We start from the raw sequence: 13,663 nt of genomic DNA on the forward strand, positions 1-13,663 counted from the left end.
GTACAGTTCACACATTCTCCTGATAGGTGATTTATTTATGATGTTCGATCTTCTGTAAGCATCAATTTATCTGAGTATTCCTTTAAAATGTTCAAAAATTACATCAGGATATTAAAATACCTGTTACATAATCACAAAGGATTTTTCATATAATATTAGTGCAAAATAAATGGAAACTTCGAATTTTGCATAATTTTAAGGATAATCAGACTCCGTGAAAATGTCGCGAGGCATTTTTGCGGACTCCGCGAACGCTCCAAACTCCAGAGAAGTATCGGTCTGTATCACTAAATAAAATCCAATACTGGTATCACTGGCATTGGTATCGGTATCGGCTAAATCATAATAAATCATAATTATTTAAGTGATGAGCACGATTTGACAACCAGGTACGTCACTATGTCAAAATAGGTGATACAAAACTACAAAATTGAATATATAATTACGTATAAAACAATGGATCCTACAATCTGATACATCATCAAAACTTTATATTGTAGCTTTCCACAAGTTCAGCTATTAAACCTCTGGCCTTCTGAGATATGTTAGAATTCAGACATTCCTTTGGGAATTTTATAAGATATATTATTCAGGAAAGACTTATAAAATTTTCTGTACAAAATTCTTCCTTTTCATTTTTCTTCCTTCTTCTAAGGTGGACATATTCAACTGTGTTAACCATTCATAATAATGCCGTTCATAGTAATTATTTTTAAACTTCATACATAGTAATCTGATAAAAAGTTTTTGAATTGATTCAACTTTTTGGTGGTAATTCTTAGCTATCAGAAACCATAGTTCATTAGCATATTCAAGAATAGGACGAACTATCGTTTTGGGGAGACTTCAGCTTGATCCACCAGATGATTAATAATCCAGCACAACTGGATATTGAGGACTAAAAGTTGTAAACGTTGTAAGTGCCAAAAGCGAAAGTGTTGGGAAATCGCATCGTTCTGCACATCAGCCCGTAAGAACGTTCACACTAGTGACCTCTTTACACGCCCTTTGAGCTACTTAGAGGGCTAACAGCCACTTTTCACGTTTACCACATTAAAAACCATGGCACATTTCGCAGTTTAACGTGGAAAACGGTGTTTGAATTTTTGTGGCACTTACAGAGTTTACCAATTTTAGTCTTCAATTATAGTTCAAGGCAATTTTTAACAATATAGTTTCTAAGATATACGTATGTCATGGCTTCAAACTCCATGTCCTGCCTGATTTAGTGTAAGTGAATGAATGATTATTATGTAGTTTGTATATTGTTCGGGTCTTTCCTCTATTTATATTTATGTTTAATAATAATGATGATGGACATTTATCTGCACATAAAAAGAAAATGTAATTTCCTATTGACATGTGATTCTCTCAAAGATGACTTGTTTCTACCACGACACTTGTTTGTTCGTCAAAGCTTTGTGTAACTGCGACTGGGTGAAATGTCACAATGTGAAAAGCAATAATATTATTTAACGTATACATATTGGATAGCAATTTAGTACAGTCTATGTCACAATCACACAGTGTAAGAATTAACGGGGGGATGCCGTTAATAAATAATGAATTTTATCCCCGGCAGAAGGAAAAAAATTAATCCCTGCCAGGGATGTCTTTCTCCTCGCCAAAGAAAATGAAATTGAAAGGATATAGTACACTATTTCTTAACTATGAAACATTCTTCTTCTTCTTCTTCTTCTTTCTTCTGGCCCTATCAACCTTATTTTGATTTTGGCCATAACTATGAAACAAACACCATTGCATTGAACAATCATTCGGGAAAATAATTGATTAATCTTAATACAATTGCATCCTACTTCACGTCTGAAGTTCAGTTTTTAAATAGTTAATTGTTTATTTGTTTATTGTCGTCGGGTGCAGTGGTTTTAAAAAAGCTCTCAGAGTAACACCGTTGCTCTGTCAATTGTCAAATAAACTATGAAAGCCTATACCGCCTTGTTACTTGCCTGGCCCATCCACACTTTCCCTCCGCACTCAAGGTTCGTGTACTCCGTACTCGGCTCTGATTTGTCTTTGTACGACAATGCACATGGGTTGCAAGAAGTCAACATAATTATATAATTAACTACAAAATACCAAGAGACAACGAATAACCTCTTGCGAAATCTTATTGACAGAACTGGGCCAAGCAAATTATATTTTGTTGCCATTAGTGTAAAAATTAAATATTTATACTTTCGCTATCTTACTGCGTGGAGCTTTCAAATTCACTTGGCGCGCGACGAGAGACAAACTGGTATATGAAGCCGCTTCCCCCTCGGGGACTGCCAGTACATCTCCATGTTAACTCTAACGTAAGCACTGCTTCCACTTCCCCCCCTACTAAGCCCTTAATGCTAAAAAGCGGGCTGCATTTAACGCAGTCCAATGTACGGTGGCGCTGCCAAGTGGTAAAAATCGAAAGCTCTCACACTATGACGGCGGACTCCGCGCATAAACATGCAATTACCGACACAAACCGTGGCCGGTCTTGTAACGCGTCCGTTTCGCTTGTCATTAAGTGCGTGATAGTTTAAGTCTTCGAATCGATTCCAAGAGTTATTTGTTTTCTGGCAGTAAGTTGTACAGTATAATCTGGTGTTCTGAATGGTAGATCGTACAAGTAAAAATGAAAAATTCAATAGAAGACCGTCGCATGGAGTTCATCTTCAAATAGTTAAGCTACTTTTTATTTTATTTATGAGTGCAATAAGTAGCATGAGCCGTCATTGGTTATTGGGGATAAATTACCTTGTCCAGCAACTGTGACATTTAAAAAAAACAGTAAATTTTGGATATTTTCTAAAGTTCAACGTAAATTTTAAAGACTATATACAAGTCGTATCCGAACGTTCGTTCCTCTAAATATCGGGCCAAAACTCTAATTTTGTGTTGTTGGAAATCTCTAATGTTCGTACCAGGATGCTTTATATTTTTTTGGAATCACATCACGAGTACGCTTGTCACAAAGACTCGCGTTACTCCAAAAAAACGTCTTAACAGGCGCCTGGCGTGCACATTTGACAACACCTCAATGACAAGGCATTACGCTGCCCGGCGAACATTAATTGCTTCCAAATAACATCAAGAACAAACTACCTTTTACCTGTAAACTGGACACCAAGGCGCTAGCCTGACCGGCAATCCAATTCCTTACAGCATCCGTTGCGGGAGATCTGTCCTCCGATCCGAGCTGACCGAAGCAAAACAGCCTCTCCCCTTCCAAGTCTCAGTTAAAACACCGAACTCCCCCACTCTCATCTGGGAGTTTATATACGTTTAAACCCCGTACCAGCTAACTGTAGACCAGGCGAACGAGAACAAGTCTCTGGGCAAGTAGTGGCGCGAGACTGCTCCACCAATGAACAGTGAGAGAAACGGGATTGCGAAATGGGCGACGGGAGTTACCCGCTTTCCTTGCTTTGCTCTGTCAGTGTTGCAATCTTTTGATAACGATAATACCGTACGCACATGGCAAACGGACATTATTTTTGTTTCCAAGTCCGTACGCTTGGTTTTAGAATTTCTTAGGGAAATATTAGGGATAAAACTGCAAGAGAAAATGTTGATAAGCCGTGCATTTAGCGTACGTACTAAGGCCTGGACCGTATGTCCGGACATGCCATGAAATTTCTGTACATGTACGATCAGGACCGTACGGTTGGCAACTTTGCGCTTTCACCACTCGATTTCCCTCCTCCTCCTCTGCCGCTATGCGTGGCCCTGCTCTACAGTTAGCTGGGACAGGGTATAGTTGGCGTCGGTTGCCAACGGCTATTCTTTCAAAGTTTTAATTTTTAACAGCTAAAAACACAGAGAAAGAAAGAACAGTGTGTTGCATGGTTTCTATACAGAGAATATATGATCCTAAAAATGCATAATAAATAGAGTTACACTAATCACATATACATACTTTTATACACGTAATTACCTATTAATAAATATTTCAATAACGAAATGAAACACTGTTGCCCTGACAAGAGGGCTGGGTAACAAGCAGATTTCGTCAGCCTTATTTGTTGGATATGTGTAGATGACATTTCTCGCCGCATGCCGCCATTGAGTTGAACGTACAGTTCGAATATTTGGTCAAGTTTTATCGGTATTACTAGTTCATTAGCTATTTTTTTGTATGAGTGTTGGTTTTCTTAGAGTGTAAATATACTATTTCTAAATTACGTAAGTAGGCCCCCGTGGCGGATTGGTTAGCACATCGCACTACGACGCCAGAGGTCCTGGGTTCGAATCCTGGCTTGGGCATGGATGTTTGTGAGTGTCCATTCATCAATTTCATCATATCATCACTCATCTCCATGTTCGCAAATTAGCCAAAAGTGGCACAAGGAGCGAAGTAAAATAAAGCAAATCAATCAATCCAATCAAAATTACGTAAGATTTAATGTCTTAGGTACTTACAACTGAAGGGCAATATTATTGTTTACTAACTGGTAACACAAATGTGCATACCTAAAAAAACTAGTCCCGGGAAATGGAATCACAAATACGGCACTTGGGTGGACATCCCCCCAAAAGCAAAAAGCCTAATTCGTACACTGCAATTACACATCACTCAAATACGAGAAACAGGAATAGGGGAATTTCAGTCAATCTTTTGCTCCTGCCACGCATTGTGTTGTCAACATCGCCAGTGCTGGTTCTGTCTTAAGTCAACATAATCAAGGCCTTTGAATGGGAAGTTCAACCTCAAGACGTGCGCAAACAGTTGTCTTCTGTGCTGAAACGTCTGCAAAATGTTGCTACTTTCTTTTCAAGACATTTGCATGCATCTGCACATCAGCGCCACCTTCTTATAAGTGTCTGTACTGAGACAGGTTGTGGCCCAGTTTCTAACAATGGGTCGTGCTACGTTGGCTGTTGTTTTGTTGTGTGCGATATGCTGTGCTCAGGTAAGAATCAGAGCAAGGTTCTATCTATACCAGGGGTGCCCAACCCGCCCAAGGCCAATGGCGCAATCCACCCCAAAATCATGTCATGCGCTCCCCCCCCCCCCCCCAATTATATTATTCGCGCACTCAAACCATATATGTAGTTATCCCCACACAGTAAAGCTCAGGACGATAATATAATACGGTTCCTCTTTCAAAGGACTCACCCCCTTCCCCGTTTCCTTGGGGTAAATATAATTATTTTAGTAACCCATAACAATAGTTACGTGGATTTTATCTTCAGTGCAAATTTAAGTTGTTAAAGTAATTTTTTTTCTGTGACGTGAAGTTAGAAATGCGGATGGATTCGATATACGTATTTTTGTTCCAAATGATGCACCTGCTTTAAATCAAGCAGTATACCAACACTAAGCATTAAGTGATGTTATTAATGAATATCGAGAGTATCGCTTATGTCTTGTAATGCACCTATAGTATAAAACTTCACATTCACCTCAGCAAAGCACCAAAGAATGGCGCATTCTTGCAACACATTATTGCGAGCGAAGCAAGCAAAAACATTTTTATATCCATCTCTTTGCAGGCTTTCAAGAATATTAATTTAATGGGGTGTCAATACTTTGTTAGGATCCCGAGATAAATAATTAGTCTTTTCCAGCTTTTCTCTTTTGGCACGTTCGGGGTCTAAACGTCGCTAAATACAGTCCTCAAAATGTAATGTTCGAACTCTCTCTCCACTACAGAAATTCATTGACAACCTAAGATTTAACACTTTATCAAGAGCTTCCTATCTCTCCCTTTAATTTTTTTTTTTTTTTTGCTAGTGTTAACCCGTTGAGAGGGTTATGCCCTTTTAAATTTATACTCAATCCTACCACCATAATTTCCAAGCCAAGTTTAGACTTACTGTTGATATTGAGTGGATATTGCCTCCTCCAAAAAATTAATTCTCAGTCTCCACACCAGAATTTCCGCAACAGTCTAAGACAATAGTAATAAACAAGAATTGGATACTCCCTTAATTTAATGCTCAATCTCCCTCTAACTAAAATACCCGCCATAATCTAAGACCTAGAGTTGTATACTGTCCCCCCCACCCCAATGTTTAATTAAGAATCCCCCAGAACCCACGTGTAAAATAAGGCCTAATATTTTGGAGGTGGATATTTCTCACGCCTCCCTCCCTTCGTTAACACCCTTAAACACTTTCTTTTCTTGATCTAATGGAATAAATATGGTGAATGTAAGGCGTAAAATTTTTACATATATTTTGGAAAAATATATAAATGTTGAATTTTATATGATTTGAAGGGAAAAAAAGTACCCCCAAAAAATTTCGATGGCGCAGCCTGCGCCATAATCCCCTTCCCCTGCCCAGTGGTCACCCCTGATCTATAGTGTGCTTCCGTGTGGTGAATAGGCAACGTATAATCATTATCTTTCATAAATTATAACGTTGCGATAAAAGCAAACTTATTATTTTTATGGTCACAATAATAGAAATAAAGTTCAGTTAATTATTATTTCATCAGAATAACCAAAGGAAAGAATGAGTCAGCTCGAACAATGAGCGTAGAAAATGAAAAGGATTCCATGAGTTTTCAAAATTCCGAAAGTTAGTTTTCGTCGTTATTGTGAGAGTTTACACAATGTAAAATAGCGCGTCGCATATTTTCCCATAACTGACCGAGGTGCGTAAAAGTTAATAACATCATAATTTATTTGACTTATTTTACTCCGCTTTTCTGCTACTTTTAGCTAATCACGAAGATGTGGATGAGTTATATAATGACATTGTTGAAAATACACTCACAAAGAACTCCCAGCTCCATTCGAACTCTGTGCTAACCACTCTGACACGGAGGTCGGCGGTCGGGTCCCAAGGGTCCCGGGTTCGAATCCCGCTCGGGCATGGTTGTTTGTGAATGTCTATTCATCAATCTCATCACTTCATCACCCCATCTTCGCAAATTAGCCAAGAGGCACAAAACGCGAAGTAAAATAAATATATCAAATAAAAAATAATATATCAAACGGAGGTCGGCGCATTAATAGCATAATAACTATGCACTTCAGTTTAATGTAAAAAGAAAAAAATACCGAATTTCGTGCAACGAGTTGTTATTATCTAAATTTTACCACCTGCAAGAAACAAGATCAACATGATAATTTAATGCATGTTAACGTCCAATACACATTTACATATGATTATATATATGATATTTAGGGGCATAATGAATCACTGAATGTATTTCCTCCTGCGAAATATTCTCATCTCCCTATGCATTTGCTTCTGAAAAATACTGGGTGTTTCAGAAATAATTGAGGGGTTACAAAAATGTATTGTAAGTAAACTATTGAAATTACCTTAATGAAACCAGTCCAGAACGAACGAGGAACGAAAACGGTTTTTTTCAGGGCTGTTAAAGGTCCAGGATTCCATAAATTCTAATGGGTTCTATTGGGTTCCGCTGCAGTACCGGAACCTTTTTTAAATTCGGTTGAAGTTGCGTATTGTTACATTGAAAAAGGTTCTTGGATCGAATTTAAATTGATCCGGGAAAAAAGGTTCCTGGACTGAGTTGAAATATTTTACAGATAAAAAGGTTCTTTACGGTCCATAACCCATTTACGCTTGCTGATTTTCTCTCCTGGACCGGAATTGAATTTATTTAAAATCCCTGGACTTTTAACAAATCTGTTCTTTTTTTCCCTACAAATGTGTGCACTACGGGTGACACGACACATATCGACAATATAGTCTACTTCTTGCAACACTCGCATCAACATGGAACTGTCGCTGCGATGATACACTCCCTTAGGGCTGCCATATCACGCGGTATCAGTAAGTTGAAACCCCATGCAAAAAAGTTCGTAACATGGTGTAAGGTCCGATCTTGGGAACCAAAACATTGTGAGTGATGTGTGATGTTAGTGTCGTCTAGCGGCAGGAATGTGAACTCTCAGCTTAACGTAACTTACAAACTGTTTGCGTTGCGTTTCTCTTTCGTTCTGGACTGGTTTCATCAACGTAAGTTCAATAGTTAATTTGCAATAAATTTTTGTAACCCCCTCAATTATTTTTGAAAAACCTGGTATGTGGTTTCCAATTCTAATACCAGAATGTAAACAATAAATTTCGAACAATTATTTACGTAACAAATCTTAGAGGAAATTTTATATAGAGTATTTTCTGGTACAAAATTTTAATTAGGTACATGATTAACCAGTAAGAAAATGAGGGAGGAATTTACTTTTAACGCCATTAAGGGAGAATTCACACCGAAGAGACACGCGACACGCGGCAAGCGACACTGGTTTCTTTGCTCAGTTTGCATGATTGTACCGATATAATTGCATTAATCATTTTATTAGTAACCCGAAAAAAACGTAAGAAGAGACATTGTTAAATGTAAATTGCGTTGTAAAATTTGTGCAAGTTATTGAAATTTGAGAGAGGCATGTTGTGCATGAGAAAACTGAGAAATAATATGCACTCACCTAAAACTGTAGATATACGCTAGACTTTTCAGTCTGAATAAAGCGAAGACCTAAACACTAGAGAAATGGTTCTCAACCTTCGTGAAACCATGTCCCGGTATTTTTTTTAAGTCAATGCCCTTAGCCGAAGAATTCTCCTCGTAAATCTTTACAGTATTTAAGATTTTATGCATGAATTAACATGTGCCTATGAAATTAAATATTTATAAATAAATTCTAGCATAATCATAAGAGTAATAATAGTTTGATTACGTGTGTAGGATTGTTGACAAATATAAAAATATGGAAGACAAAGTGGTAACGTAGTCTCCTTGTAATTAAGTAATCCCGGGTTTGATAACCGGGGAGGCACCGGGCAGATCCAGTTCTGATTAGTCTATTTGTGCATAAAATGGACTTAAAAAACGAAAACTCACAACTCAAATATGATATTGGGATTATGATAGTTGTCAACCACTTTCAACAGAACCTTTCGCTGCTCAGTATAGTTGATACGAGGGCACGGTATCGGGTCGCGGCCCGGCGATTGAGAAATAATGCACTAGAGTACTTTAACATGTTGACTAATATATTTTGGACTAAAGTGCCTCCATATGCTGTCTTTTTTCAAACAAAAGCAGTCAGGTAAATCACCAAAACACGGCCTCTTTACAAGATGTTGAAGGCAAATTACAGCCAATAATTGCATCAAAAAACTTGATAAAGCGAAAAGAACGTTGTGTATAAATATTAAAACATTGTTAAAACATTCTGCATACATCGATACTTTATTATATCAGCAAATTACAGGTTCAAATATGATCCCGGCAGGGCTATCTTCCAGAGTCTAAATATAGCTCGTTTCAATGAAGCATTCGCTGCGCATGTATCGTGTCGCATGTCGCGTGTCGCGTGTCTCTTCGGTGTGAATTCTCCCTTAAACACATGGAAAAAGTACCTTGAAATACTGTTTTTTAAAATTGTTTGTAAATTCGAATTGATAATTCTTTAAATGTTAGTGTGACAATGGTTCTACATTATATAAGCAAACAGTGCAGTTCGGCTCATGTGACTAAAGCAAGCTCTGCCATTGGCTAGATCTCGGAGCTGTATGAGCAAAGGGTTTTGCGTCGCAGAACCTTGCTGACTTGCAGACTGGACGAATAACCCCGGCTGAGTACATTGTAATTAATGTATTTCTTTCTCGGCGTTCATGGCCTGGTAGTGTAGTGATTCACCTTAAATTTACTTCTAGTTCCTTAATAGTTGATATTTTAACGGTTTAAATTGTTGAAATTTAATTGTTTAGTGATGGTAGATTACTCCGGGCCATGTTTGTCAGCTGAGTTTTATGCTGGGTTCTAGTAGACTCGATAAAGCCATATTTTCTACCGACTGATTTTACGTGGACTGACTTTTCATTACGTGATATCCTTGTAAAAGAATAAATGGATTTTTTTCACAGCTTCCAAAATACATAGTTTTCTTTATGAGAGGTCACAGAATATAAACTTTTTGAGTAAAAATTGCCCCTATCCTTTAAAGCCTTTTTTGAAAGGACTGTGTAAAAGGTAATAACAAACTACAATAACTATTAATTTCAGTACAGTAATGTACAAAATAATGGACAACAGTTGTGTTGGATATTCACTGATACGGTGGATCAAGTAGCAAAGTCTCTGCATTTATATAATAATAACAATACATTTGGTGTATTTTAGTAACTTATAATAGTTATTATTGTAAAATAACAATTATAACCGTGGTAATAATTATTATTGTCTTTATTTTTTTAGTAATCAAATTTTATCAATGGCCTGCCCCCTCTACAAACATTTCTGGCAATGGCCGTGATGATAAGGGATGAGCCCCCCCCCCCGAAATAAACTCCTAGCTACGAGCCTGATTACGTATGTATTCCTATGTTCCAGGGAGCAGAAGAGCCGGTAGGTCAACCTCGTGAGGCAAGGATCATTCTGGAGACTTTGAAGAACATCTTTGACCTCATGAACCAACAGAAGCCACAGACTACTTTCAACCAAAGTGGGAACCAAGGCACCACAGCCACCAATTCAGGTTCCATAGTGGCCGACAGTGACATTGAACGTGAAGCTGGGTTCAACTCCATAGGTAGCGCAATATTCGACAAGAACAACGTCGGGGCCTTTATGCCTGGGAATCAGTTCAATCCCTACGTTGGCTTGGCTGGGCGTCGATCTGCTGTGCTCGAAGAAGCTTCTGGTAGATAAGGAAGTTGGCGGCTAGTAGTTTATGTTAACAGAAAGTGGAATGACTCTCTTCCAAAATTTTGAACACCACGCAAGATATACATACAGGATTTTTCTTAAGTCCTTCCCACATTTAAATTCAATATAACTTTGTAAGGAACAGAGATATTTTAGTGAAATAGAGTTTGTACTGCACAACAGTCTTTAAAAGTTTTACCTGGCAATGCTGCGCGTTGAGAAGATCACGTGCGTGCGATTAGGTGATTCCAAGATGGCGTCGATTCAGGAGGTAGGTGGATTGGCCGCAGAGGACCCGTATCATGGCCCGCAAGGTCGCCAGACCTGGATCCGCGTGACTCTTGGCTGTGGGGATATGTCAAGATGAAAGTATGTGCGCAAAAGCCAAGAGATCTGGATGACTTCAAAGCAAAGCCGGCATTTCGGATGTGGATGGTGCCCAGTTGGAGGTATGGCGATGAGGATGACAGACATGCAGTGCTGCCAGGTAAAACTTTAAAGACTGTTGTGCAGTACAAACTTCATTTCACTCAAATATCTCTATTCGTTACAAAGTTATAGTGGATTTAAATGTGGGAAAGACTTTAGGAAACCCCATATGCGAAACACGTATTTGCACTTTATCCTTGATGATATTCCAAGTATCCACTCTCTCTACAAAAACACATATTGTGCACTCTACTACTCATGTTATTTCCACCACGATTCTTGCACACATTTCTCCATGACATTTCCACTATATAGACTCTCAATAATCAGGAACTGTCACAAAGATAACTCTCAATTGTCAGACTCTGCACTATTGTTGTCGTGCACTTTAATCTTCATGATATTCCCAATATCTGTACATGGAAAAATCTTGTTTATCCCGTTCTGCATTGTATTTCCAATGTCTTCACACTGAATAGCCAAGATCCGTAAAAAGAACCAGTTTTCCTTGTTTTTCATTTTCCTACTATTCACTATATAAGCAGGGGCAGCAACAAGACCTGTAATAAATAGTTCTATACCTTTCTCTTCATAGTATTAGCAGTGTCTTGCTTTGAATAGCCAACGTCTATAACGAAGAGCCGTTACAACATATGTCACCATCTGCATCCTCAATACTTAGAAACGGCAATAAAGATTTCTTACCCCATATCTTTCAAAGATATTTCTCCTGTTTTCATTCCTTGCCTCTCTCTCTCTCTCTCTCTCTCTCTCTCTCTCTGTCTCACTATCCCTAAGTTATTGTCCTCCTATTCCCCATACTTTCAGTTTGAATAAACATGGTAGATAAAATATCTTGTGCACTTTATTCTTCACGAGAGTTACACTGTGACCACTCCATGCACAGAATCAGCAACAAGCATCTATGGCTCAAACGACAAAGGTCGGCTCAGCATAGCCCATTAAATACCACAGATTAAGAAACCCAGTCTGTGTACGATGGGAGTAACTATAAGGAATATATTAACAAGCAATATTTTCACTTATGGTTTAACTGAATAAAATTTGGATTTTCTGACGTGAGTCATTTGCCATTGCAATAAACACAACTACAGAGAATAAATGGTTTATTTACCTTTTCAACTCAGTCAAACATGTGTTGTAAGTGAATATGGTATTGAGACGAGACGGAAGTTGGTCTCGTCTGGAGTTGTAAACATTCTTCAAAGGGCTAGTCACGGTATTATTTCAAGTCTTGAAATATAAACACTGGGGAACAAAAAAAAAGATTTTATTTTGTGGCATAAAGTTTAATAATAGTTTCAACACGCAAAACAGCTGTGATTGCCAATTGTATGATTGGTTCAGTTGAATTGATTCCAGTTATAAAAATAAACACACCATGGAAAATGTAGGTGGTAAAATAACTCCACGCTTTTCTCGGTAATATCAAAATTTGATAATGGCCTGAAATTCCCATTAACAAACTTATTTATTTATTTGTAAATTGTTGCTAGGCAACTTATGAAGCATTGCTAGGCAATATATCTCTTAATGTTGATTTTTGTAGTATAACTAAGCGAAATGCGTTTAATGTGAATACATTGGAAATATGAGTTCCTCACGTAGTAAGTGTTTCAATAACCCAAATTTTTTTGCTATATATGTGGAATATATTGTCTACCATCACAGAGAAGAAATATCACGGATGTAGTGAGAGATTTGTATCAGGCTTATTTTGCCAAAAATCTGGGACAACACAATAAAAAAATGGGTCCCACAGAGAGTTTGCAAAATTTGTTTGGAATCACTTTGTTATTGGGGCCAAGGCGGACGAAAGGGACTCAAATTTGGAGTGCCCATGAAATAGAGTGAAGCAAAAAATCATATTAATGATTGTAATCACAAAAAGAAATATTAAATTGTTGTTGGAAGTTCATTTATATGTATGTCTTATGTTTCCGCCATTTTGGTTTAGTTGCATTTATTTCATAAATTAGAGCCAATTCAGGAAATATATTATTATATCATTATTCAGAACCATGAAATCGCCCTAAATTAGCTCTCAAACACTGTGCCGCAATTTCGCTGTTCCCCAGTGTAATATAAGCAGCATACACAGAGCGCCACCGCACACATTTTCACCCAGTATAGAAGTCATTGAGACAAACAACATTCTTAAAAAGTTTTTTTTTTTTACTGTTTGATACCTCTTTTCGACCCTGCAGCGTCGTTAATATTCCTAGAAAATAGAAGGATTATAGGTTATTTTAGCCACTATAAAACTTTGTCAGTTGCTTCGTTTTTAATGAAACCGATATAACTTATTTCTTATTTACCTGCAAAGGAAAAAATAGGTTAAAACCTAAAATCCGACGTCTAGTGATATGCTAACCCACGGCCATCTACGAGTTTGAACCTTCACATGTGGAGGAAGGTTTCTAACCTTAACTTCCCAGTGCTGAGTAACTGGCAAGATCAATTTCCTTTGACGGGCTCTTACTTCTTTTCAGAACCAACACCCATAATTGTAATATGCATTACAACGTCACATTAAATGCACATTACAACTTTCTACTTACTTTCACAACGTTAGTATGT

General features: G+C 37.8%; 1 protein-coding gene across 1 annotated transcript; it reads left to right on the forward strand.

Annotated features, from left to right (window-relative positions):
• Window positions 1-4,782: 4,782 nt before the first annotated feature.
• On the forward strand, window positions 4,783-10,796 carry LOC146002004 (uncharacterized). Its single transcript, XM_083139708.1, has 2 exons — window positions 4,783-4,907; window positions 10,319-10,796. Exons 1-2 carry the CDS (start codon window positions 4,854-4,856, stop codon window positions 10,634-10,636), a joined length of 372 nt encoding a protein of 123 aa, XP_082995834.1. The 5' UTR covers window positions 4,783-4,853; the 3' UTR covers window positions 10,637-10,796.
• Window positions 10,797-13,663: the final 2,867 nt, after the last annotated feature.

The sequence above is a fragment of the Lepisma saccharinum genome, chromosome 18, assembly GCF_977018435.1.
Source record: "Lepisma saccharinum chromosome 18, izLepSacc3.1, whole genome shotgun sequence".
Taxonomy (NCBI): Eukaryota; Metazoa; Arthropoda; class Insecta; order Zygentoma; family Lepismatidae; genus Lepisma; species Lepisma saccharinum.